The sequence below is a fragment of the Bos grunniens genome, chromosome 27 (genome assembly GCF_055505025.1).
Source record: "Bos grunniens cultivar Pamir isolate PY7600 chromosome 27, Bosgru_T2T1.0, whole genome shotgun sequence".
NCBI classification, from domain to species: domain Eukaryota; kingdom Metazoa; phylum Chordata; class Mammalia; order Artiodactyla; family Bovidae; genus Bos; species Bos grunniens.
Window position 1 is genome coordinate 27,171,294 of NC_141191.1, and position 26,085 is coordinate 27,197,378.

Here is a 26,085-nt window from a genome sequence, read left to right on the forward strand (position 1 = left end):
AGGTTGGTCATAACTTTCCTTCCAAGGAGTAAGCGTCTTTTAATTTCATGGCTGCAATCACCATCTGCAGTGATTTTGGAGCCCAGAAAAATAAAGTCTGACACTGTTTCCACTGTTTCCCCATCTATTTCCCATGAAGTGATGGGACCAGATGCCATGATCTTCATTTTCTGAATGTTGAGCTTTAAGCCAACTTTTCACTCTCCTCTTTCACTTTAATCAAGAGGCTTTTTAGTTCCTCTTCACTTTCTGCCATAAGGGTGGTGTCATCTGCTTATCTGAGGTTATTGATATTTCTCCTGGCAATCTTGATTCCAGTTTGTGCTTCTTCCAGTCCAGCGTTTCTCATGATGTACTCTGCATAGAAGTTAAATAAGCAGGGTGACAATATACAGCCTTGACGTACTCCATTTCCTATTTGGAACCAGCCTATTGTCCATGTCCAGTTCCAACTGTTGCTTCCTGAACTGCATAAAGGTTTCTCAAGAGGCAGGTCAGGTGGTCTGGTATTCCCATCTCTTTCAGAATTTTCCACAGTTTCTTGTGATCCACACAGTCAAAGGCTTTGGCATAGTCAATAAAGCAGAAATAGATGTTTTTCTGGAACGCTCTTGCTTTTTCCCTGATCCAGCAGATGTTGGCAATTTGATCTCTGGTTCCTCTGCCTTTTCTAAAACCAGCTTGAACATCTGGAAGTTCACAGTTCACATATTGCTGAAGCCTGGCTTGGAGAATTTTGAGCATTACTTTACTAGTATGGGAGATGAGTGCAATTGTGTGGTAGTTTGAGCATTCTTTGGCATTGCCTTTCTTTGGGATTGGAATGAAAACGGACCTTTTCCAGTCCTGTGGCCACTGCTGAGTTTTCCAAATTTGCTGGCATGTTAGTAACTGTATTTCCTAATGTGTATGAAGCTACCCCAACACTTCCCTGATTTCCCCTGGTGGCTCAGATGGTAAAGGATCTGCCTGCAATGTGGGGGACCCAGGTTTGATCCCTGGGTCAGGAAGATCCCCTGGAGAAGGGAATGGCAATCCACTCCAGTATTCTTGCCTGAAGAATCCCCATGAACAGAGGAGCCTGGCAGGCTACAGTCATGGGGTCACAAAGAGTAAGACTCGACTGAGTGACTAACACTTCCGCTTTTCACCCCAAAACTTAGTAGCTTCAAATAACAAGCATATTTTATTTTCTGTGGTTCGAGATTCCAGGTGTAGGTCAGGAATCTGGGCAGGCAGATCCCTTACCATCTGAGCCACCAGGGAGGCCCCTTTTGTGTGTGTGTGTATATATATATTTATATATAAAACTTAGTTATATATATATGTAACTGAATCAGTGTGCTATATACCTAAAACTTACAAACATTGTATATGTTCAGTTAAAATTATTTCTGTGCATTACTACAACAGAACAATGTATAGCTATGTTTTCCATCCTTTGCAAAAAAGAATAATGTAATTTTACTTTTTCCTTGTAATTTACCTTGTAAATTTATGTTTTCATAATTTTACTGGCATTGTTAGATGTATAAACTTAGGCATGTGAAAGTATTAGTCGCTCAGTCCTATCTGACTCTTTGTGACCCCATGGTTCCTCTGTCCATGGAATACTCCAGGCAAGAATACTGAAGTGGGTTGTCATTTCCTTCTCCAGGGGATCTTTCCAACCCAGGGATCAGACCTAGTCTCCCACATTGCAGACAGACTCTTTACCGTGTGAGCCACCCCAAAAAAGAAAATATATCCTTATTTCTTTTAAAAGATTTCCCCTTTTACCTTTCATTTCTCATAAGCAGGAGTTAGGAAACTTTATATATATATGGCCAGACAGTAAAGATTTTAGGCTTCATGCCCTGTGGATCTCTGTTTCAACTGTGTCAACTGGTCACCTCTGCTTTTGTGCCATGAAAGTATCCATAAACAATGCATAAATGGATGGTATAGTTATGTTCCAATAAAACTGTATTTGTAAAAGGGATGGCCAGATTTGGCACATGAATTTTAGTTTGCTGATCCCTGTCATAAGGCATTGTGTGTATTTTTTTTTTCACTTTTGTTTTCCTTCTTGTTTAGTCTTTACTTCTGAAATACTTTTTTATTTTGAGTTATTTCTGAGTTCCGTCATGTTATTCTAACTCACATATATACTAGTCTTTCATATCTTACATCTTTTTCATATTGTCTTTTAGCTAATATTGAAATAGTAGATCCTAATTTTGGTTTTTTGGGGGGTCATTTTCTTCTAGTCTATATTGCTAATAGAGGTGTTACCCTGCTTACATTCTTATGAAAACTCTGCATGGAATTTGACCTCATTTTTTTTTTTTTTTTTTACTGCTCATTTTTAGAGAAATTAATTGCTAAATAATCAAGGATAAAAATAAAAGCCTGAACCTTGAGGGTAACTCCCCTTGTCCTTTCTCCTCATGTTGGACATGGAACTCTGACCTAGAATAGAGTAAGTCTCACAGGAAGGTTTGCAGGATCATCTCTTACAGGCATAGCATTTAAATTAAGCAGCATAATTTTATATTAATATCTTAGTTTATATAGCCTACATTGCTGCTTTCTAGGAGCCTTAACCAGAGACATTGTGCTAAGGGCATTTTATAGGTAAGATGTCTTCCTCATAGTCTATTTACATAGAAATTTTCATGAAGAGAGGCTTAGTCTAGTCACCTGCCTTTTTTTCCTCCCCGCAGGCATCCCTTTCTTTCGCAAGGAACTGACTAGGTCACAGGCTAGGTATGCCTTTCTTCCAAACCAGACATGATTCTTTGGCAGTTTAAAGACCAAAGAAATATATCTGAAGGATATATCTTCAAGAGCCAAGTTGTGAGCATAGATATGTTTAAAAAAAAAAAAAAAAAAAGTTGGATCTGCAACTTAGAGCCCAGGAGAAGAAAAGTGATAGAGGAATGTAATAATGCTAAGCACATGCATTTTATTTTAGTGTTAGGTCTTAGAAAGGAGTAAACATCACCATGAGTCTGCAATGAAACGCAGGTGAAAACACTAGAGTAACTTATTCATAAATGTATTTAATAGCCTGTTTTTGCTTTTTGGACAAAGAAATGTTTTGAGTAGTTGGTTGTAAAATATGAGAGAGATACAATTGAAGACACAAGAGCCTCTTAAATTCTCGTTTTTCCCCTATGTCAGGGTACTTAAAGTTACCTTGGTCTATGTTTATTCTTCTGACAGGAACACTCAGAAAGGTAGGTTGTAGCCCTTATCTTGGGGGGAACCTAAAACCTGTATCATCAATGTGGGTTCATAATAAGAATTGAGGAGAAGGCAATGGCACCCCACTCCAGTACTCTTGCCTGGAAAATCCCATGGACGGAGGAGCCTGGTAGGCTGCAGTCCATGGGGTCGATAAGAGTTGGACACGACTGAGTGACTTCACTTTCACTTTTCACTTTCATGCATTGGAGAAGGAAATGGCAACCAACTCCAGTGTTCTTGCCTGGAGAATCCCAGGGACGGGGGAGCCAGGTGGGCTGCCGTCTGTGGGGTCGCACAGAGTCGGACACGACTGATGCAACTTAGCAGCAGCAGCAGCAGAACTCTTATTAATGTGGAATTTTGCATTTTCCTTTAATTAGGAGATGTCCTGTCATTATTTCTACATTTATCTGCCCTCTCTTCCAGTCCTCTGTCTCGCCTCTCTCTTCTCTCCTTTACTTCAGTTTCTCCTTATCCGATGTTTTTTGGGAGAGTTCGTCAACCGGTTTTTCCTCAGGAATTGTTTCATTTATTTCCACTGTTATCCAGTCAATTTATTATATCCTTCATTTCTCCTATTATATTTTTCATGATAATATTTCCAGTTGGTTTCACTTGATAGATTTTTGTTCTCATGTTTTCAGTATTCTCCAGTTTTTCGCTGGCAACACTTAATTTGCCAATTTTAAATATCTTTTTTTGGTCTATTAATTCTGCTCTCATTTATTTTGTCATGGTGCTTGCACTCCTCAGTCATCCTATTATTTTCTGCTGTGAGCTTATAATCCCTTGGAAATGACAGCTACTTGGGCCAGTATTGCATTTGAGAGGATGAGTTTGGGGTTCTAGCTTTTGGTTCTCCATGTGGTTTTAGCCAAATAAGGGCATGCGTCAGGGTAGAGAGGCCCTGGATGTGAAGCCATCTAGGTGCTCAGGGTTCCCCTGACTCTCTTCTGTCTTGTAGGCATGTGCTTTGCTTCCCACCTCAGCCAGGTTCCACTTTTCTGCCTCGTATTGTCGCTTCTCTTTTGGCTAGAGGTGCACTGGAGATACTGAACTCATGTTCTGCTGCAGCACAGGGGACAGGGTGGCAGAGGTGAAGGGAGGACTCAGGTCACTTGCCTCTGTTCTCTGTCCTAGCCAGGGTGACCGATCATCTGCAGTTAAGCTGATGTTTCTTCCCACAGTGGCACTCAGCCTTTTTTTTCTCTTCCTTCCCAAGGAGCTGTGATTTTTTTACCTTGTTTTTGTTTGTTTGTTTTGTATTTTTGTTGTTGTTTAAATGGCATCTGGAATTCGTGTCTTGTCCTTTCACTTTTGGTGTTTTTTCCCAGTGTTTTGGGGGAAAACATACATTTTTCTACTGCTTCCTAATGAAATACTTCATTTTTTAGTGCTTCCTAATGCCATAGTTCTTTTCTTCTATCTAACTATAAATGTTTTCCTTTCTAAATCAGATTCTGTAAGATGGAGAAATTAAATTGGGCAGAATCCACCTTTGACAAATGAAAAATATATGCAACTTTATTGCTTTATAGAAGTCATTTTGTAGTTGGCTTTCTAAACTGTTATTTTAGAAGTAACAGGGAATATACTTCCTTTTGCTTAACCATGACTTCTGATCTAATGAAATGTAAAATAGTTCTTTATTTAAAAGCTGATATAGTTAGAATTGAAATTAGAAAAGGAAGTAATAATGACTTTGAATGTTAAGTAAAAAATGTATTTTTTTTGTCATAGAACATTTCTTATAAAGTAAGCAGAAATCTAATAGGTATCCAGAGATCTGTATATATTGGACTGCGTAAATTTAACCCAGTCCATAGAAAACCTTTGACATTTTAAAGAATTATCGCAAGACTTTCCCTACCTCCCAGTTTAGAACATAATATTGTGGCATGTAATTTCCTCTACGTGTGCATGTGTGCCAAGTCGCTTCAGTCGTGTCTAACTCTTTGCGACTCTGTGGGCTGTAGCTCTCCAGGCTCCTCTGTCCATGGGGTTCTCCAGGCAAGAACACTGGAGTGGGTTGCCAGTGCCCTCCTCCAGGAGATCTTCCTGACCTAGGATCGAACCTGTGTCTCCTGCAGCTCCTGCATTGCACGTTTCTTTACCACTGAGCCAGCGAGGAAACCCATAATTTTCTCCATAAAATGTGGTGAAACTGAAAACTTAAAAAAAATAGAACTACCCATCATGTTGAAATGGATCTGCTCTGCTGGGTGTCCTCCTAATTTTGAGGCTGCCTCCTGCACATCAGCCAAGATACAGGTGTGAGTCAGGCTTTTTTCCTTCTAGTTTTATTGAGATAAAGTTTGCTTTATCACACTGTATAGTTTTTAAGATGTATGGCATAATGATTGATTTATGTATGTCATGAAATGATTATCAGCGTAAGTATAGTGAATATCTGTCATCTCATATAAGTAGAAAATGAAAAAGAAACAAATGTTTTTTCCTTGTGATGAGAATGCTTAGGATTTACTCTCTTAACATCTTTCATGTGTAACCTAGAGCAGTTGTAACTGTATTTGTTCTGTTGCACATTACATCCTTCATACTTACTTATAGCTGGACTTGTCTGTATTGACAATCTTTATTCAGTTCCCCTTCCTGCAGCCCCACCCGATCTCTGATAACCACAAATCTGATCTCTTTCTCTGAGTTTGTTTACTTTTTAAATACAGTTGACCTATGAATAATGCAGTGAACATAGTGGTGCAAAAAAGATATTTTTTGAATTAGTGTTTTACTTTTGTTCAGAAAAATACCCAGAAGTGGACTTGCTGGATTGTCTAGTAGTTTTTTTTCTTTTGAGGAACCTCCGTACAGTTTTCCATAGTGACTACATGGTTTTCATTCCCACCAACACTACACAGCAGTTCCCTTTTTTCCACATCCTCACCAGCACTTATTATTTGTTGTCTTTTTGATAATAGTTATCCCAAGAGGTGTGAGGTGGTTTTTATTTGTATTTTCCTGATAAACAAGGAGTTGAACATATTTCACGTGTTTCTTGGTCATCTGTATGTGTTATTTGGAAAAATGTTCAGATCCTCTACCATTTTTAAAATTGGGTGGTGTTTTTTTTTTTTTTTTTTTTGGTGTTGAGTTGTATAAGTTCATTGTATATTTTTGGTATTAACCCCTTTATCAGACACATCATTTGCAGATATTTCATTCAGGAGGTGGCCTTTCATTTTGTTGATAGTTCCCTTCATTGTGCAAAACTTTGTAGTTTGATGTAGTCTCATTTGTTTACTCTTGCTTTTGTTTCTCTCACCTGAGGAGTCATAACCCCCAAAATATTGCTAAGACTGAGGTCAGAGAGTGTACTGCCAATGTTTTCTTCTAGAAGCTTTGTGGTTTCAGGTCTTAAATTTAAGTCTCTAATCCGTTTTTAATTTATTTTTGTACATAGCGTGATAAAGTAGTTCACTTTGGTTCTTTTGCCTGTAGCCATCTAATTTTCCCAACATCATTTATTGATTTTTAATTCAGTACAGTTATAAATTACTGTGCTTAATAGACCTTTAGAGATGCTCACAGATACCTGGAACTGCTGCTGCTGCTGCTGCTGCTAAGTCGCTTTAGTCATGTCCGACTCTGTGCGACCCCATAGATGGCAGCCCACCAGGCTCCCCCATCCCTGGGATTCTCCAGGCAAGAATACTGGAGTGGGTTGCCATTTCCTCCTCCAATGCATGAAAGTAGAAAGTAAAAGTGAAGTCCCTCAGTCGTGTCCGACTCTTAGCGAACCCACGGACTGCAGCCCACGAGGCTCCTCTGTCCATGGGATTTTCCAGGCAAGAGTACTGGAGTGGGGTGCCATTGCCTTCTCCATACCTGGAACTACTGGTATTAAATTGGTGAATAAGTTTGTTGGCTGGGAAAGAAAAGTTACTTTAGAAACCTTTCAGCTATTGCATAAATGTGTCATGGCTGAATTTTGTTTCATTGAAAGTAATTTTATTGTCATTGTAAGAGCCTTGTTTTGGTTTTTTTTTGGGGGGGTGGTGGAAATGGATTGGTATGCTTAAGAAAGTAAGCAGGTTATTCTGATATTTTAGGTTCAAGTTCTTCCTAAAGATTTTAGAGAAAACAGTGAACACATCTGTCACCAAGTAACATTTTATGTTTCATAACTTTCTGTTATTTCTTCTGAGTTACTAAAATAGATATAATACATATATATATAAAAGTTAATGAGTTGTTTTTCTAGACAGTTCCAAACATATTTTATTGTTACTTTGAGAGTCTTTTGGGTACAAATTTTGTATAAAAAATTATAAAATGTGAGAGATGTGATATAAATTTTCTCGTTGGTTTTATAAGTATAGATCAATGAATTTAGCAGTTCAAATGATGTATAGCCTTGTTGCTTTGCTGACAATCCAGTTAGGTCGAAAATGTCTTTAGGCTATGATTTTCTACTATAAATAAAAAAAATCACGTTTAAATACTCCAGATACCTTAGGTTTTTCTCTTTCTATTAAATTTTAGAATGCATAGTTATTAGTTACAAGATTTAATATTGCCTAAGGTTGTTCCTTTGAGGCTTTAATTTTAAGCAGTTTAAAATTCTGAACACAAGTGAAACAATTTTCTGTCTATAAACTCAGGCCTAGTGAATAGATACCAATGACCTTACATTTGATATTGAAACATTTTTGAGAGACTTTAATTGAAACTCTGACATTAGAATAAGAAAATTGTTATGTATATTGCGTGTAGATAATGTGTTATCAATTTAGGTTTTCCTCATAGTGCCACTACAATACTTTCCACATAATATATTTTTTAAGCTTTCTGAGTATGTAAAAAAATAAAATTGTCTCTCACACTCTTTAGGGGAAAGAAAATGCTAAAATTTATAAAAGAGGTTCATAAAACTTAGTTTAGTTGAACAGTTCATCAGGGTGAACTTTTTATTGCTGCTTGCTTGCCCTACTCAAATTCAGATTGGTTATTTATGACTCAGAGGTTCTGTGCGATCTGGTTTTACTGACCTACCCTAATGCACCACTGCCCCTTTCACCGCCAAAAAAACCTTAAAATACCCAATAATCCTTGAAAAATAAGGTATTAATGGAGAAAAACACAAAATAGAAGTACATATGAGATCTGAATTGAAGGAAAGGTATATCATACACATGGATTAGAAGACTCACTATTCTAAATTTGCAACTTACAGAATTAATTCTAGAAGAGGAACATATGTCAACATAATAGAGGCCATATGTGACAAGTCCATAGCTAACATCATGCTCGATGGTGAAAAGACAAAAGCGTTTTCTTTAAGGTCAGGAACAATATAAGTGTATCCACTCTTGCCACTTTTATTCAACATAGCATTAGAAATGCTAGCCAGAGCAATTAGACAAGAAAAAGAAAAGTCATCCAGATGAAAAAAGAAATAAAACTATCATATTTGCAGATGATACTATATATAGAAAAACTTGAAGGCTCTATCAAAAAGATTCAAATAAGAAAATTCAATAAAGTTGCAGGATATAAAATCAATATATAAAAATCTGTAGGCTTTCTTTACACTAGTAATGAACTAATAGAGAAATTAAGAGAACAATCCCATTTACAAGTGTAAAAAAAGAATAAAATACCTAGGGTAAATTTAATCAAGGAAATGAAGACCTGTATATTGAAAGATGCTAATGAAAGAAATTGAAGAAGACAAATAAATGGAAAGATATTCTGTGCTCACGGATTAAAAGAATTAAAATTGTTAGAATGTCTGTACTACAATATAGCAATAAAGATTCCATGCAACCCCTATAAAAATTCCAATGGTATATTTCATAGAAATAGAACAAAACAGTTCTCAAATTTGCCTGATATCACACAAAAGACTCCAAATAGCCAAAGCAATCTTGAAAAAGAAAAACAAAGCTGAAGATACCACGTTCTCTGATTTCAAACTATATTACAAAGCTAACTTAATAAAAACAGTATGATATTGGCATAAAAAAAGACATACAGCTCAATGGACAGAATAGAGAGCCCAGAAATAAACCCATTCATATATGGTCAATTAATTTATGACAAAGGAACCAAGAATATACAATGAGGAAAGGACAGTCTCTTTAATAAATGGTGTTGGGAGAATGGACATCTACATGCAAAAGAGTGAAACTGGACCACTATCTTACACCATACACAAAAATTAACTCAAAATGGATTAAAGACCTTAGTGTAAGACCTAATACCATATATCTCTTAGAAGAAAACATAGGTGAAATCTCCTTGACATAGCTCTTGGTGATGATTTTTTGACTCTGACACCAAAAGCAAAGCAACAAAAGCAAAAATAAGTAGACTACATTGAACTAAAAGGCCTCTGCATAGTGAAGGAAACCATCAACAAAAATGAGAAAGCAACCTACTGAGTGGAAGAAAGTATTTGTGAATGATGTTTCTGGTAAAAGGTTAATGTCCAAAATGTACAAAGAATTCATGTTGAAAACAATGTTGAAAGAATGTGTGTGCGTGGGTGGGTAGATTGACCTTGAGTAATTAGAGTCTCTCCAAGTTTTTATCTTTGGGCTAAGAATTGGATGACAGAAGGAGCTAGGCATGTGAAGATCTGGGTCTTCAGGCAGAGAACACAGCAAGTACAAAGTCCTATAGGCTGAAATAAGTTTGTCATATCCAGGAAACAGAAAGTGAAAGACAGGGTTAGTAAAGCTCAATAAGATAGGAGAGGTGAGAGTGGCCAACTCACTTGTTAAGGCATCAGATCATATCAGTCACTCAGTCGTGTCCGACTCTTTGCGACCCCATGAATCGCAGCACACCAGGCCTCCCTGTCCATCACCAACTCCCGGAGTTCACTGAGACCGCGTCCATCGAGTCAGTGATGCCATCCAGCCATCTCATCCTCTGTCTTCCCCTTCTCCTCCTGCCCCCAATCCCTCCCAGCATCAGAGTCTTTTCCAATGAGTCAACTCTTCGCATGAGGTGGCCAAAGTACTGGAGTTTCAGCTTTAGCATCATTCCTTCCAAAGAAATCCCAGGGCTGATCTCCTTCAGAATGGACTGGTTGGATCTCCTTGCAGTCCAAGGGACTTCTCCTCAAGAGTCTTCTCCAACACCACACTTGAAAAGCATCAATTCTTCGTCGCTCAGCCTTCTTCACAGTCCAACTCTCACATCCATACATGACCACAGGAAAAACCATAGCCTTAGGAGCTTTTATTATGTGTGTTATTGGAATCCATTGCAGGATTTTAAGCAGGGAAGTGACCTGATCTGGTGCATGCCTTGAATAGAGACACACTCTGCTCTGTTAAGGATGAATTGTTAGGCAGCAGATGTGACAATAGAGAGACCAACAAAAGGTTTTGTGCTGAAGTCTAGACAAGAGATTGTGGAGCTTGAAACCAAGCTGGTGACCCTAGGGAGTAGGCAGATTTGAGATGTGTGTTTGGAAGTATAGTTCATGAATATCAGAACTGAGGGAAAGAATTCTTCAACAATGAAATGAGGAAAATGCTTGTCACAGGATGTTATCACAGGAGCTAATACTTGTCAAGCATTTGGCATTCTTCTTGTCAGAAAAAAAAAGCTTACTAAATGTTAGCTACTTAACCATTATTGCTGCTATTTTTATTTTCAGGAATAAGGCATATACTTAAGCAAAAAGAATTTTTCTGTAAGAAATTTTCTGTAAAAGTTAAATTATACCTTTTGTACAACTCAGTTTGGGAGTCTCGTCTAATAGCACATACTGTTTCGTTGGTAAAGATCAGAGTGTTACACTGTCTTGATTTTTAACAGCCTCTGTTGGCTCAGAGAGAGATGGTTCATTGGTTTTTCTTTTGTGCTTTGTAACTCTAAGCCTGGAGAAGGCAATGGCACCCCACTCCAGTACTCTTGCCTGGAAACTCCCATGGATGGAGGAGCCTGGTAGGCTGGGGTCCACTCGGTCGCTAAGAGTCGGACATGACTGAGCGACTTCACTTTCACTTTTCACTCTCATGCATTGGAGAAGGAAATGGCAACCTACTCCAGTGTTCTTGCCTGGAGAATCCAGGGACAGAGGAGCCTGGTAGTCTGCAGTCCATGGGGTCGCACAGAGTCAGACAGGACTGAAGTGACTTAGCAGCAGCAGCAACACTAAGCCATAAAGATATGTATAAATAGAAACATTATTCCTTTTAAAAATTGTAACTTAACTTTTTTTGACATGTGCTAGATTGGTGGAATGGGACACTGAACATCTTGTGTGGGTCTGTAATACTTTCACTTAGAAGCTATTTCCTATGAGTTAATTTATAGGTAAGTTACTGTGTGGTCAAATTCTGTGTAGTTCTTTGAATCAGCCCTAATTATTATTTTTATTTTGGTTCTTTAGACCCCCCCAAAAAAAATCAGTTACAGAGATAATTGCTACAAACCTTGGTTATGAAACAAAGGCCTTGTATGACCATTATAGGTAATGAATTCTCTTTATGTATAAAAAGTAATTAATGCATATGCATTAAACATGGATAGAGTGGCGAATGACCAGTTATGAATTGTACTTAATAGTACAGGTAGAGTACATGTTTTGATAAGCTTTTTATGTATGGTTTTCTAAATTACAGTACTTTAAATAGGGGATTAATTTTTTGTGGGTAACACTGATTTAATGAATTTAATACAAAATCAAATTAGATGATTTCATAATTGACACATAAAATGTATCTTTACTGATTTTGGCTGTTCACCTCCACCTTTTTAAACTTGCATGTGTACACATACATATATTTTATGCAAAATTACGTTTTATGTAATAAGAAAAGAGATAAAAAAGAAGAAAAAATTCCGTATTTCTAGTACCTAGTGATTTAGTCTCATTTTCTATCCATCTATATTTCAAATATCATATTTTTTCTCCTATATTTTATTTTATATATTTGCAATGCAAAAGGCTAATTGAGGGACTTCCCAGGAGGCCCAGCGGTTAAGACTCACGCTTCTACTGCAAGGAATGCAGGCTTCATCCCTTGTCAGGGAACTAAGATCCCACATGCAGCGTGGCACAGCCAAGAAAGAAAGGAAGGGAGGGAGGGAGGGAGGGAAGGTAGAGAAAGAATGGAAGGAGAACTGATTGATGTATAAGCAACACAATTCTATGTTGGAATTTTTTATAATATTGTGTGTGTATCTGTGAGGGTGCGTGGGTGGTTGGTCTATACCTTTTTTGTTTTTTTTTTTTACTATGGTAAAATATAAATTTAAATTTTTTATTTATTTTAAGCAGTTTAAAAGTAAAATGCCATTTTTGCCATTTTAAAATATATGGCTCAGTGACATTAAGTCCATTCAGTGTTCTAGCATCCTTTCAATACAGATGATTTTATTCAAAAACTGTCATTTTATCATTTATGTAACAGTATTATTCAGAGAAGGCAATAGCACCCCACTCCATTACTCTTGCCTGGAAAATCCCATGGATGGAGGAGTCTGGTAGGCTGCAGCCCATGGGGTCGCTAAGAGTCAGACATGACTGAGCGACTTCACTTTTCGTTTTCACTTTCCTGCATTGGAGAAGGAAATGGCAACCCACTCCAGTGTTCTTGCCTGGAGAATCCCAGGGGCGGGGAGCCTGGTGGGCTGCCGTCTTTGGAGTCACACAGAGTCGGACACGACTGAAGTGACTTAGCAGCAGCAGCAACAGTATTATTGGGCATCTAATCTCCATGATTTTCTGTAAATAACATTTTGGTAAACATTCTTGATGCAAAATCTTTGTCCATGAATAAATCATTTTTTAAATGATAAAAATTGAAAAGTGGTATTTTGAGTCAGAGAGTATATTTGTTTAAGCCTATTCATGATAATGCTACATTTTCTTCTGAAATGTGGTACCATGAGACTTCCCTGGTAGTCCAGTGGTTAATACTTTGCTTCCACTGCAGGAGGTGCGGGTTCAATCCCTGGTCAGGGAACTAAGATCCCACATGCCTCCAGACCAAGAAAACAAAACATAAAACAGAAGCAATGTTATAACAAATTCAATAAAGACTTTTTAAAAAATGACCCACATCAAAAAACCTTAAAAAAAATGTGGCACCAGTTCATATTCACATTATCAGTGTGTGAACACAACTCCATTTCACCACTTTCTTGCTGGTACCAAGCATTTTTGTTTTTACTTCAATTATTAGTGAAGAAAGGAAATTAGTTTTCAAACATTGTTAGTGCACTAATTAGGGAAATGTGAATTTGCATGCAGGCTTTACTCAAATCTATAAAGCAGGAGACTTTCTTGGCCTACTTTCCTGGAGTGAGTGAATTTCTAAAGATAGTGTAAAGGACATATATTGAAATAAATCTTTTTTTGGTTTCTATTTTCCACATAATTCTCATTTATTTAGTTAATATATGCGTAAAATGAAAGAAGATATGACCATTACTGCTTTCCACTGTTAAAATGTCATGTTCTGTCATTTTCTAACAACATTACATGGTAAGTAATAGCATGGAGGCAGTGATACCTAACTGGCAAGTCCTAATAAAATTTAAAGTAGGAAAGGAAAGATCACTAATAAAAGTATTAAGCTGGTAAAGATAAAAATGCTAATATTTTCAGTAATCTTTTTTTTTAACCCATTGCATTGTAGCTTAAAATTTCATCATAGTACTATGATGACCTTCAAATTATCAAAATGGCTATTTTTTCCATTTTTAATTATCTCACTAAATCCTCATCATGCTGGACTTAGCATAATGTTGTGGCCCTTTAACATCCATAATGTGTTTTCTTGGTATTTCTTACCATTCCCAGTGTTTGCCTAGTCTGTACAGTGCTTTAGATATTTTTCTGGCTCTTCTAACAACACCCTCCAGTACCACCATTTTTCTGTCTGAAAATTGTGATGCTTTTCACCAGTGTTCTGGTTCTGTATTTCCAAAAGCCTGTATTCTCATTTATTTGTCCTAAAATTCCCTCAAACTCAGTAAATCCAAATTTGAATTGTAACTACACATTTCATTTAGTTTGGGTACCAGTCCCAAGAGTAGATATTATGGCATTATTTTTAGTTCTTCCTTTTCAAATACCTTGTAACCAAGATATTTGTTTTTTTTTTAATATATTTGATAGTTTGATAGTTTGGTATTTGATAGTTTGTAACCAAACTATCACCATGTATTTCTGGTATCCGTATATTCTCCAATTTCCGTAGTGTAATGTTAAGTGCTGTGCTTTGTCTTAGATTTGATTTTCATTGGTATTTAAAAATATAGAAATGGATTTTATGCATCGGATTTTGAGAGGAAAGTGAATGCCTTGGACAGGAATCCTGCCTCATTCATCCTGCATTTCTAGCATGGAATAGGTGTTGAAGAAATGTTTTTGGAAGGAATTGCCCAAACTAAAGGAAGAGCTTCCTTAGTTCTCAGTTCTGTGAGATGAGGGAGTCTATTTGAATGGCATCTTTTTTTTTCTTTACCTTTTTGCTGTAGAACATAGTACTTCAGTTACTCATATTTGTTGATATTATTGTTAAAGGAATTCTAATGGTTCTTTTTACAAAACTGATTTACAATATAAAATATTTTCCCTATTTTTAGGTTTTGGAAGAAAGGATGTGGTAGAACACTTACTACAGATGGGTGCTAATGTCCATGCTCGTGATGATGGCGGTCTCATTCCACTTCATAATGCGTGTTCTTTTGGCCATGCTGAGGTTGTAAGTCTGTTACTGTGCCAAGGAGCTGATCCAAATGCCAGGGATAACTGGAACTATACCCCTCTGCATGAAGCTGCTATAAAAGGAAAGATCGATGTATGTATTGGTAAGTATTATTTGGTGATATCTAAATTGTAAGGTCAGCCCCACAGATAGAATAACATTTAAAATAAAGGTTTACCCTTGCTTGTTTTTTATTGTAGTGGAAATAATGTTTCCTCAGAACAAAGAACACTTTGTTACTTCTTATAAGCAATTATTTTCCATCAAAGGGGAAGTAAAGACATGGTAATCTAAAGTTGGTTAGGAACAAGATTCACAATATTAACTCTCCAAATGTAAGGCAAATGCCAGCTGGGGTGGAACTAAATTTTGATGGATTACTGTTATCAAATTTAGTTAATTTACAGTCTTTAAAAGTCTGAAAGTTTTCCATCCTAGCATCAATGAGAACCATTATAAAGTACAAGTTCTTACTGAATTGGATGACATATTTGGATGTTCAGGTTGATTCAAGCAAAGTCATCTAGTACCAAGGCAAAACCTTTTTCTTTATGTTGCTAAAATTGAACACCAGCTATTTTATTAGCCCTGGAAAACCGTTGAATGATTCGAATACAACAGTTCAAGGCTTAATATTTTCAACGAGTCTAGAGAAAAAGCAATTTCAAACAAAATTGAACTTTTCAACAATTTTAAGTATTGCGATTATATGAAATTGTATTCAATCAGCATTTCTTTCTCCTTTATATGTATATCTAAATAGGCATCTATTTTAGACTTTGCTTTATTGTGTAAAATCTTTGGTTTTGAAATCTAAAACAGGCTTCTAGAGAACAAGCATAGTGTCTCCTGAATGTATCGTCTCTTTCTTGAAACTCAAGATGATGGATATTTGTTTCGCCTTTAGCAGGTTGATTTACAAATTATCTTCTTGAATGGCACCCATTTCAGTATAATTGGCTATTTTTTCTGATAAAACTCAAATAAATATGTCACATTTAAAGATACAGAGGTGGTGCTGTTATAAAGATTTTCTCCCACTTCATAGCCATCTATTCCAGCTTCAAATATATTTTTTTGTTTTCCTCAAATTATTGCATTGTCTGACAAAACTTCTTTATTCTATTCTCTGCCATTATCCTTTATCACTTCACCAGCCAATTTTACCAAATGAAATTCAAGGTCATTTCAACATGACCCTTATACCCTATCCTTTTTGATCTTTGACATCTTACACTTGATTCTCCCATTTCCTCCTAAGTCTCTCACTAAAACAGCCATGTCCTAGACTAAATCGTTCATAAAACTAATCTGAAAAGCTTGAGTTTACCACATATTTTCTGATTACTAAATCTCTTAAGTTATTTGTGATGTTACTATGTGATAACTGTTATTGAATTTGAAGTGTACTCTTACCAAATCTTCTAGACCTTCAACCTCCCTACTCTCATTCTTTCTTGCTTCACTTTGTCACATCCATTGGATTTTTCTGTTGTTAAAGAATTTTACACAATTTTCACCTTCCAGTGTATTATCTCTTTTAGGCTGAAGTGTTCTATTTTCCTACCTGTACCTCTTGAATTTTTCATTCTGTCGCTGCTTTTAAGAAAATTTCCTTTTATGTTGTCTTTGCAAGATTGTTGTACTTATCGGTAAACCACAGATCTTAAAAAATCATATTGCTTTATTATATTTGACTCTTTAGAACTCTTTACATAATAAGAGGCATTTATTATGTATTTTTAACTTTTTGTTTTGAAATAATTATAGATTCATAGAAAGCTCCAAAAATAGTACAAGAAGGTCCATGTATCCTCCTAGTTTCACCCTTTGGCTACATCTTACGGTGTCATAATACAGTATCAAAAATAGGAAACTAGTGTTGGTACAATGTGTAGAGTTCTGTGCCATTTAATCACATGTTCAGATTAATGTAACTGCAGTCAAGATACAGAACATATTATTGGAAGCTCCCCCTCATTCATTTTATTTATGAAAGAAAGTGAAAGTATTAGTTGCTTAGTCATGTCCAGTTCTTTGCGACCCCATGGACTGTAGCCTGCTAGGCTCCTCTGTCCATGGGATTCTCCAGGCAAGAATACTGGAGTGGGTTGCTGTTCCCTTTTCCAGGGGATCTTCCCTACCCAGGGATTGAACTCACATTGCAGGCAGATTCTTTACTATCTGAGCCACCAGAGAAGCCTACTTATAGCCTACTTTTATAATGATCTACTCCCCATCCCAGATCCTTAACCCTTAGCAACCAGTAACATGTTCATCTGTATAATTTTGTCATTTTGAGAGTGCTATAAGTGGAATCATACAATATGTAATTTTTTTGAGATTGGCTTTTTTTTCTTCTTTGCCTTCCAGATCTTTTTTAAAATTGCTGATTATTATGCCATGGTTTTGGTGTACTGTAGTTTAGCATTCACAGCTGAAGAATGTTTTGGTTGATTCAGCTTCTTGGCTATTACAAATAAAGCTCCTGTGAACATTTGTGTACAAATTTTTATGTGGAGATGAGTTTTCTTTTCTCTGAGATAAATGCTTTAGATTGTGATTGCTGGGTAATACAGATATTTATATACAAATATAAAACATTTTATAGTCAGATATAAACTATGTTTATTTAATCGACTGTTGGTCAAATTGTTGTTATTCTTCATTAAGGATGGGTTGTTGAATATTGGTCCTGAGCATGCATTGACTTCTGGTTATGGATTGTTTATAATGAATGGACTGTCAAACATTTTTTGTTGGTACTTGTTTGAAGAGTTGAGATAGGGAGGGAAAAGAAAGAAAAAGGTGATGCTGGTAAATCTACCAAAAACTTCTGTGGTTAGATGATATATAATTCACTGTTTTCCCTTGAAGGCAACTCAAAGTACTTAACCAAAGTTCTTCAGTAATGTTTATATCCTATGCATGAAATGGATGATTCAAATTTCTTACCATTTTACTAGTAAAGAAAGGAGAAAGCTGTTTCTTTGCCACAGTCTCTAGAGCTGATATAAAGTTGTTATAATAAAAAATGTTTTCTTGACTGAGAATGAAAAGTTCTCTCTGCTTAGTGAGATTTATTTAAGAGTGTATTGTAAGCCTAAAAAATTAATTTCATTCTTTAAATGCGCCAAACATTCTTTATTCTTAGTTTTTTTTAGATCATCCAATACTTAACAAATTTAAAGTGGCAATCTTTACTGTACTTTAAAAAAAACTTAAGGTAATCTATTTACTAAAGCTTAAACTAAGTCTTTATTATTATAACTCACTCCTAAAGTAATCTTCCTTTCATGATTTCCAGGAATGATTTCTATTTTCTGTGTCTTCCATCTAGAAAGATATATTTACTTTCCTTGTTCAAATCTAGTTTAAAATATCTGTTCTATGTACTCATGTTTCTCTTCACATCATATACCCCTTTACTAAATTACCTGATCACTTCCATGGTCCTTTGATTAAAAAGTCCTGGAACTTGAAAGTGGCATGGGATTGGGAGCAGAGGAGGGAAGAATGGTACCACTTCTGATACACTCTTGTCTTTTGTTATTTCAAATATAGTATATTGAAGATGAACAGCTTTCTGGGTTTACTAGCAAGTACAGTGATATTAACCAGCACACCTCATTTTCTGTCCATCTAGATTTATGCTGCCTGATATTGTAACCAATAAATGAAACCTGGTTAAAATGTAAAAGTTTTTAAATTTAATTCTTCAGTTGCACTAGCCACATTTCAAGTGCCTAATAACCATATCTGTCCACTGGTTACTGTATCCGAGTGTGTGAATATTGAAATCTCCATCATTGTACAAAGTTCTGTCAGATAGTGCTGTTAAAGTCAGTGTACCTGTATACATAGTCCTTTAATGAGATCATTCCACATATGCCATTTTCTTATTTTTTCACTGTGTTATGACCATATTTCATTATCAGTGAATATTTTTTAATCTAACCTCACTTTTAAAGGCTGTCAAGAATTATATAGAAATAACCACTTTTTAGATCTTTCATCCATATTAGGCCATTTAGAAGATTTCTGATTTTTCACTATTGTATAAACAGTACTATAGAGAATATCATTTTCATTAATCACATATGTAAACCCTGATTACTTTTAGGAAACTACTGGAAAACTAGAGCTTCTTAATAAGAATCAAAGAAATACAGCTGCTGGAGAACTTGACTAGGGCTCTGGATTTAGCTTGTCACTTTATCTATCCATATGTCGTCTATAAATGAGCTAGGTTAAGAAAAGTCATTTCCCACACCTTTCTTACTCCTTGCAAAAATTCATTGAAAATTCAGCGAAGCATTGAGAATTTGATTCGTTTGCCTTTGTTTCATTATTCCATCTCTTGCCTGTTCCTGCCAGAGTACCTCCCTTTGGCATTTTTAACATCCATTTTCCATATAAAAACTGAATTGGGATCTTTTAAACAAGTCTCAATGTTGCATTTTTGTAAAAGTAAAAAATTGGCAAACTTCCATACTTGGATCCTTCAAAAGGAGAAGAGCCAAAAATGATAGTAATTTTTCCCTTCTGAAATAATCCCTGCTGACACTGAGCACCATTATGTTGATGACTTGCCCACTGATTCAGCTGCATTCAAGAAGGTTAGTGTTTTTGCATTTACCTGGTAAATTTGGGACTACTTCAGTAGGCATTCTGGTTAATAGTGTTAAATATATATATTTATATAGAGAGTTTATTTGTTCATTGTATTCTACTAAAGTTTCCAGAATGAATGCCTTCATTCTCATTTAAGAAATACATCAAAGATGCTTAAATTAGAGGGGAAAAGGTCAAATAACAGAACAAAAGAATGACCAAAAAAGACCTCATACATTTTTGAAAGTGAGATAATGCTTTACTTAATGCTTAAGACTGTCTGTTAAGGAAATTAATTGTATGCTTGTATTTACTTTTAGATTAAACATGGTCATTCAGATACTCTATGGAGTTCATTGAGATGCATGGCTTAAGCTTGGGGTTGTATGAAAGAGGTATTTGATTCAGATGGCTCATGTAACCAACTTGGCTTTCTCTTTACGTGATCACCATGTTGTCTGAAATTGCTGTAATAGTTGTAGTTGTGATATTATTTAAGAAATTGTGTCCTTGCTTTGTACAGTTCCCTGGTGACAGATTTCAGAGGCAGGCCCAAATTGGAGATAAAGATTTATGGAGTCCTTCTCATTCCTCTTTCTCACTGACCAAACTAGAAGTTGTTAAGTATAATTGCAGTTTCAGGGCTTTAAAAAATTGTTTAGTTGTTCAGTTATTTAAATCTGCTAATTCTGTTTTTTAAATGGAGTGGGTGTTAGTTAGACTTTTCATCTATAAACAGAATCTGAGATTAAGAATGTTGCTTTATTGTGCGTTGTTTGATAGTCTACCCTCAGGTATGACAATCCAGATAAGACAGTAAGAAATGCCACAGTGTGTCGAAATATGTTTATTTTGTGTCAAGCCAGAACTTTTCTATATTTGCTGTGGTATAAATAATCGTGGTTAGAGATAGAGTGTGTATATTTTATTTTGCCTGTGGGGGCACCATTTTGAGTGTTGATCTTTTGAAATAATGTACTTGACTGTAAGGATGGAGGGAACAAGAGCAAGAAGTATTCTAGTGGGTCTCCTGAAATGAAACCCTGGTGTCTCGGTGTTCTTGCAGAGTTGTGGTTGCGTGTTGATGGGATTAGGACAAGGTCACTGGTCATTGGAAGAAGGTATTTAGGACAATTGCATAGATGCCCCCATTAGAAGTCACATAAAGGAAAGAAAGCTTGAGTTACAGTTCTGGTGTGGTCTTGACTTGTACTTGTGTAGAATGATATGGCAGAAATTAAATGCTTGGCTTTAGAATTAAGTATGAATTCTCTTTTATCACAAACAATTGCATTGAGCCTCAATTTCTCATTTATAAGGCAGGCATCAAACTTGCTGCACTGGGTTGTTATGGGAAGTTAACTGAAATAATAAAGCGGGTATAGCCTCAGCAAGTGCTTGTTCCCTTCCATGCTCTTTCTCCCTTGGGTGGCAGCATAAGATGTCCTCAAGAGATCATTTTTGTATTCTGACCGTTAGTAAAACCTTAATGAGAGATATGTGGCTCTTTGTTGCCATCACTGTGAACTCATTTATGTCTTTTGTTTCAGATTCATTGTAACTGTGTAAACTTGAATTATAATTTGATGAGACATGAATTTTTTTTTTAATGATGAGACATGAAATTTTTTTTTTAATTGCAATTTTGGTCTTTTAACTTAGCAGAGATATTTGCAGATAGGATAATGGAAAATCACTGTGAGTTAAACCTTTCCCCACAAATATTTCAATAGCAGTTGTATGAAGTTCTAGTATGATTTGCTGTGACTGAGTAAAAAGTTTGTGAAAGCTTGACAGTTGTGAAGAAGTGTGAACAATGATAATTTTTTAAAGGCAAATTAATTATGAGGAAGTAGTTCTTCAGGCTATTGGAGGGCATCATAATTGGCTGTTTCTGAAAATTGCAACCCCCTAGGAATGAGAGAAGGGAAAGAGCAAAGGAAAAGCTCAAATAAAAGAAAAAGGTATTCTTTTCCTCCTGAACGTGGGCTAAAGGAGCTAAGGTGGGAGAAGTGTGACTAAGTACTGTCGTTAAGAGTATCACTCGTAGGATAATTTATTGAATCTAATACAAAATAAGTTTCATTAAAAAAGTATTTCTTTTATTTCCCAAAGAATGAAAACTTAACAGTTATGTTCTTTTCCTCCTTCAGATTGAAAGTACAACAGTGTATTGAAGTTCCAGTCATTTGAATTCTTAGACACATAAGAAAATAATAAAGTTGTGATATTATTGAAGAAACTGAAATTCAAAGCAGAATCAGAATATTATGACATCAGCTCAACCCTATGTTCTTTGTGGAAAATATTTTAAAACGTGTGACTTTAAACCTTGTGTCTCGTAGCACTAAAACTGAATTGGTCTTAATATTTTATACTAATGAGGAATTTCCCTGAAACTGCTAGTAAGTCCTTGAGGCCTTATTCGGCCCTTGACAGTTTAGGGATGGATTCAGAAAACCATGTATCTGAAACTTCACTTAGAGACAGATCGGAAAGCAGCTCTTATTTGTGGTTGCTGCCCCTAGAACTGTGAGACTTCTATCATCCTGTTACAGGCTTGAGGGCTTCCCAGGTGGCGCAGTGGTGCAGGCAGGACACAGGTTCAGTCCCTGGCGGTCTGCGGTTTAGGGGGTCTCAAAGAGTCGGACATGACTGAACACCCGTGTTATAAACTTATTTGGTCAGACTGAAATGTCTGCTTTGTCCCTTAATTAGTATTTTATCTAGCTGAGTCTAGTCGAGTGTTAGAAAAAGTAATCTTCTCCTAAGTACAAGCAAGCATAAAGCAATACTTGGGCACAGATTCCTTGTTTCTAGGGCTCTTACCAGTTTGCCTTTATTTTAATCAACTGGTATTTTTTTTTTTAGCACCTTCTGTGTTTGCAGTTCTGTTTTTGAAAGCAGATGAAAAGCTGAAGGGACAGGGTTTTTATTGAGTTCCTATTATGTGCTAAGAACCAAGCTAGATTTATATATATATATATAATATATATATATATAATATATATATGTATTGATGTCATAATTGAGCCTATATATATAAGGTTTATAATTGAGACTATATATAAGGTTTATATATAGTCTCCATTATGACAGCAATCCTTGGTGGAAGGTAGTGTTTTATGAAAGAGGAAATTGAAATCGACAGAGGTGAAGTCATTTGCCTCAGGCCAGACAGTTGCTAAGTAGAGAGCAGTCTTCTCAAACCCACATTCGTCTGACTCCTAGACAGGACTTTCTTTTCGACTTGATTCCCTAGGGTTTCCAGGTTTCCAGGAGATATGCTTTGTCATAATCACTCTTATATTTATTCTACTACCTGCTTTATCTTAAAATAAATTGTGGTTTGTGTAAGAAGATAAGACTGATTTCCCACATGTATTGGGGCCTGCCTTAACTTCTTATTGCAAAAAGGATATAATTGAATTGGATATTAAAATCTGCTGTATACACATACAGAATAATACCTCAGTTACTCCAGATGTAACAGGCTTCTTGAAAAATTCTTGGTTTTTTCTATTTATAGGAAGACTGGGTTAGAGGAGCAAAATTTAATTGGATGATTCTTTTATTAAAACATTTCATGCCAAAATGTTACCCTAAAGAACTGCTCTCTTATGTAAATTTGGTAAAATTTTGTTTTCTGGAATTAGTTTTCTAATGTCTTCAAAAAATTCTTATATGCACATGTGGACTATATGTTAGTCCCTGTTCTAAGAGTGCCTCAAATATTTATTTTGTCCTCCTAATAGCTCCATGAGTAGATACTGTTACTCTCTCCTGATTACAGATGAGGAAATGGAGGCACAGAGAGGTGACGTTGCTTCCAGGGGTCCTAGAACTAGGAGATGGTGGACCCGGGATTCTATCCCATTCAGTCTGATTCCAAAGGACCACTCTGAACTGTGGTGATTTGCCACTAGTAAGTGAAGCAGCCTTAGGAGAGTTTTTGAACTTAATTTTACCTCAGTGAACTATCTTCCCTTATGTGCCTCATTAAATAGAAACCTATTTTTAATCCATTTATTCCTGTGTACTTGACCAGGAAAAAATAAGAATGCACTTTTTTTCTAAGTTCAAAGGCACATAAAGGCAGATAGTTCATTGAGGTGAAATTAGGTAATATATCACAAATATGTTGACAGAATTCTGAATTTTTGGTGACTTTTATATCAAAGGCAAAGACAAAAGGTAGTATGGTTAAAAATCTGGACTTTTATACAGTAGAAAATTACTTCTTGACAGTTTTACTTAAGATTTATTCTCCAGTCTCAGCATTATCACAGTTTCTAAATTAATGTATTTATTTTATATTGGTCTTGTTAATTTAATGTTACTGCCATATTTAATGTTATTCAGTTGATAAGAACTACCTGATTTTTATTTCTCCATTGGTTACAAATTAATTACTTAAACAACAACTTTAAGAGAAGTATTGTTTTGGTGAACATACTTGCACAGTGTGCATAAAGATCTTTTTTGTCTGAGGAGAAATATCTCTCTCATTTCCCTCTCATTATAGACATAATATATATTTGTAATAATTGGGGCTTCCCAGGTGGTACTAGTGGTAAAGAACCCTCCTGCCAGTGCAGGAGATATAAGAGACACAGGTTCGATCCCTGGGTCAGGAAGATCCCCTAGAGAAGGGAATAGCAACCCACTCCAGTATTCTTGCCTGGAGAATCCAATGGATATAGTAGCCTGGCAGGCTTAGTGTCACGAAGAGTTGGACATGACTGAAGTGACTTAGCACAGCATGGCATTTGTAATAAACATTAAAACACTGTAGAAATATGTTAAAATAGAAACATTTTTGTAAGCCTACTCATTTACCATGTATTCTATATAATACTTTAAATTAAGATCTCTTATTGCTGTAGATGCCCACTGAAATCCGCCCAAGTACTCTGGAACTAATGCCTCTTTCTCCATCATCGTTTTTATTGCCTCTTCCTCTTCTCTGAAAAAACTTTTGAAGTCCAGAACAGGATTTTGAGGCAAGCTGGAGCAAATTCTCTCTAATGAGAATTTGGAATTAAGATTCAGATAGCATAAGTATATGTATTGTCTGTATCTGAGGATGATGGTGACAGAGCCGAGAGACAGGGATTGGCAGCAACAGGATAAATTTGGGGACATGTTTCTGCCTTTGCTTTTGATGAGATACCTCTCTTCTTTAATAAATTTTCATGTTGTTTAAGCCACAACATATCTCCCTTGTAATAAATAAAACCGCTTTATTAATATAAAGTCGGTACCCAAAATATATTTTGATAGGTCACAGCATCTTAAAAGACTCCTTAGAAATCACTTTTATATTTACCATTTACTACTATTTACTATTACTTTTTAAAAAGTTATTTACGAGTTACTATTTTACTAATTTACTATTTGCTTCTTTCTTATTAAGATATTAAACCACAAAAATCTTCCTTCAAATGAAATCTAATGCAGTAACCCAAAATGTAAAAGTGTGGAGAGGAGAGAAGCAAAGACCTTCGTGTATTCCACCTCACACAAATGCATGTGTATAAGGGGATTGGCTGTGGGCCCCTAAGACCCTCAGGAGCAGTGGTTTCAGCCACGAATAGTTTTGCCCATTGAGGAGATATTAGCAATGTCTAGAGCCTGGTGGGCTGCCGTCTATGGGGTCACACAGAGTCGGACACGACTGAAGTGACTTAGCAGCAGCAGCAACAGAGATGATTTTGGTTGTCGCAGTGGAGGAATGCTGTTGACGTCCAGCGGGTAGAGGTCAGGGTGCTGTTAAACGTCTTCCAGTGCCCAGGGCTGCACCCTGCTGTTCATGTTGCATGACAGTCCAGGGCCAAAGCCAGGGCCTGACTGACTTGATTAGAAAAGATGCCACAAGCCACTTTTAGATTCAGATAGTTTGTTACATACATAGATTGTGAAAAGAAGAATCGAGTGTGCCAGCTCCTTGTGGTCCTTCTACCATGCGCTACAAAAGATGACACTGAGCGAAAAGGGCCAAACGACGGCAGCAGGCACTATGGGAAGAGTGCCTGTTGCTCTCTTGCTGAAGAGTCAGCAGAGGGGAGAGGAAGAGCGCCCCCGCCCGACCTCATCGGTTGCTTCAGTTTACAGCTGAAATGGTAGACTCACATATCTAAGGTGTTCAAAACAGATTAAACATTTTCCAGTAGTTGAATCATGCTTCAGTTTTAATATTTAATTAAAATTAAATCAGTAATTCCCCTGGAGAAGGGAATGGCAACCCATTCCAGTATTCTTGCCTGGAGAAGATTATGGCCAGATGAGCCTGGGTGGGCTACAGTCCATGGGGTCACAAAGAGTCGGATACCGCTCAGCCACTGAGCACATGCTATAGTTAGGGTAGTTTCGCAAATTGTTGATATTTACCCCTGATGTGTTGTACGATTACTCTATTGACGTATTGACTTGTCTTGATTTATCAGCTGTTTTTTATAGTCAGTTCAGTTCAGTCCCTCAATCGTGTCCGACTCTTTGCGACCCCATGAATCGCAGCATGCCAGGCCTCCCTGTCCATCAC

The 26,085-nt window shown here is 36.4% G+C and overlaps 1 protein-coding gene across 2 annotated transcripts in view; it reads left to right on the forward strand.

The window, feature by feature from the left end:
- Window positions 1-26,085, forward strand: part of TNKS (tankyrase) — a 160,174-nt gene that overhangs the window by 6,934 nt on the left and 127,155 nt on the right. For both annotated transcript variants that reach the window (XM_086379630.1, XM_086379631.1), the window contains exon 2: window positions 14,809-15,033. In XM_086379630.1, coding sequence (XP_086235756.1) covers window positions 14,809-15,033 — 225 coding nt within the window. The remainder of the gene's footprint in view (window positions 1-14,808; window positions 15,034-26,085) is intronic.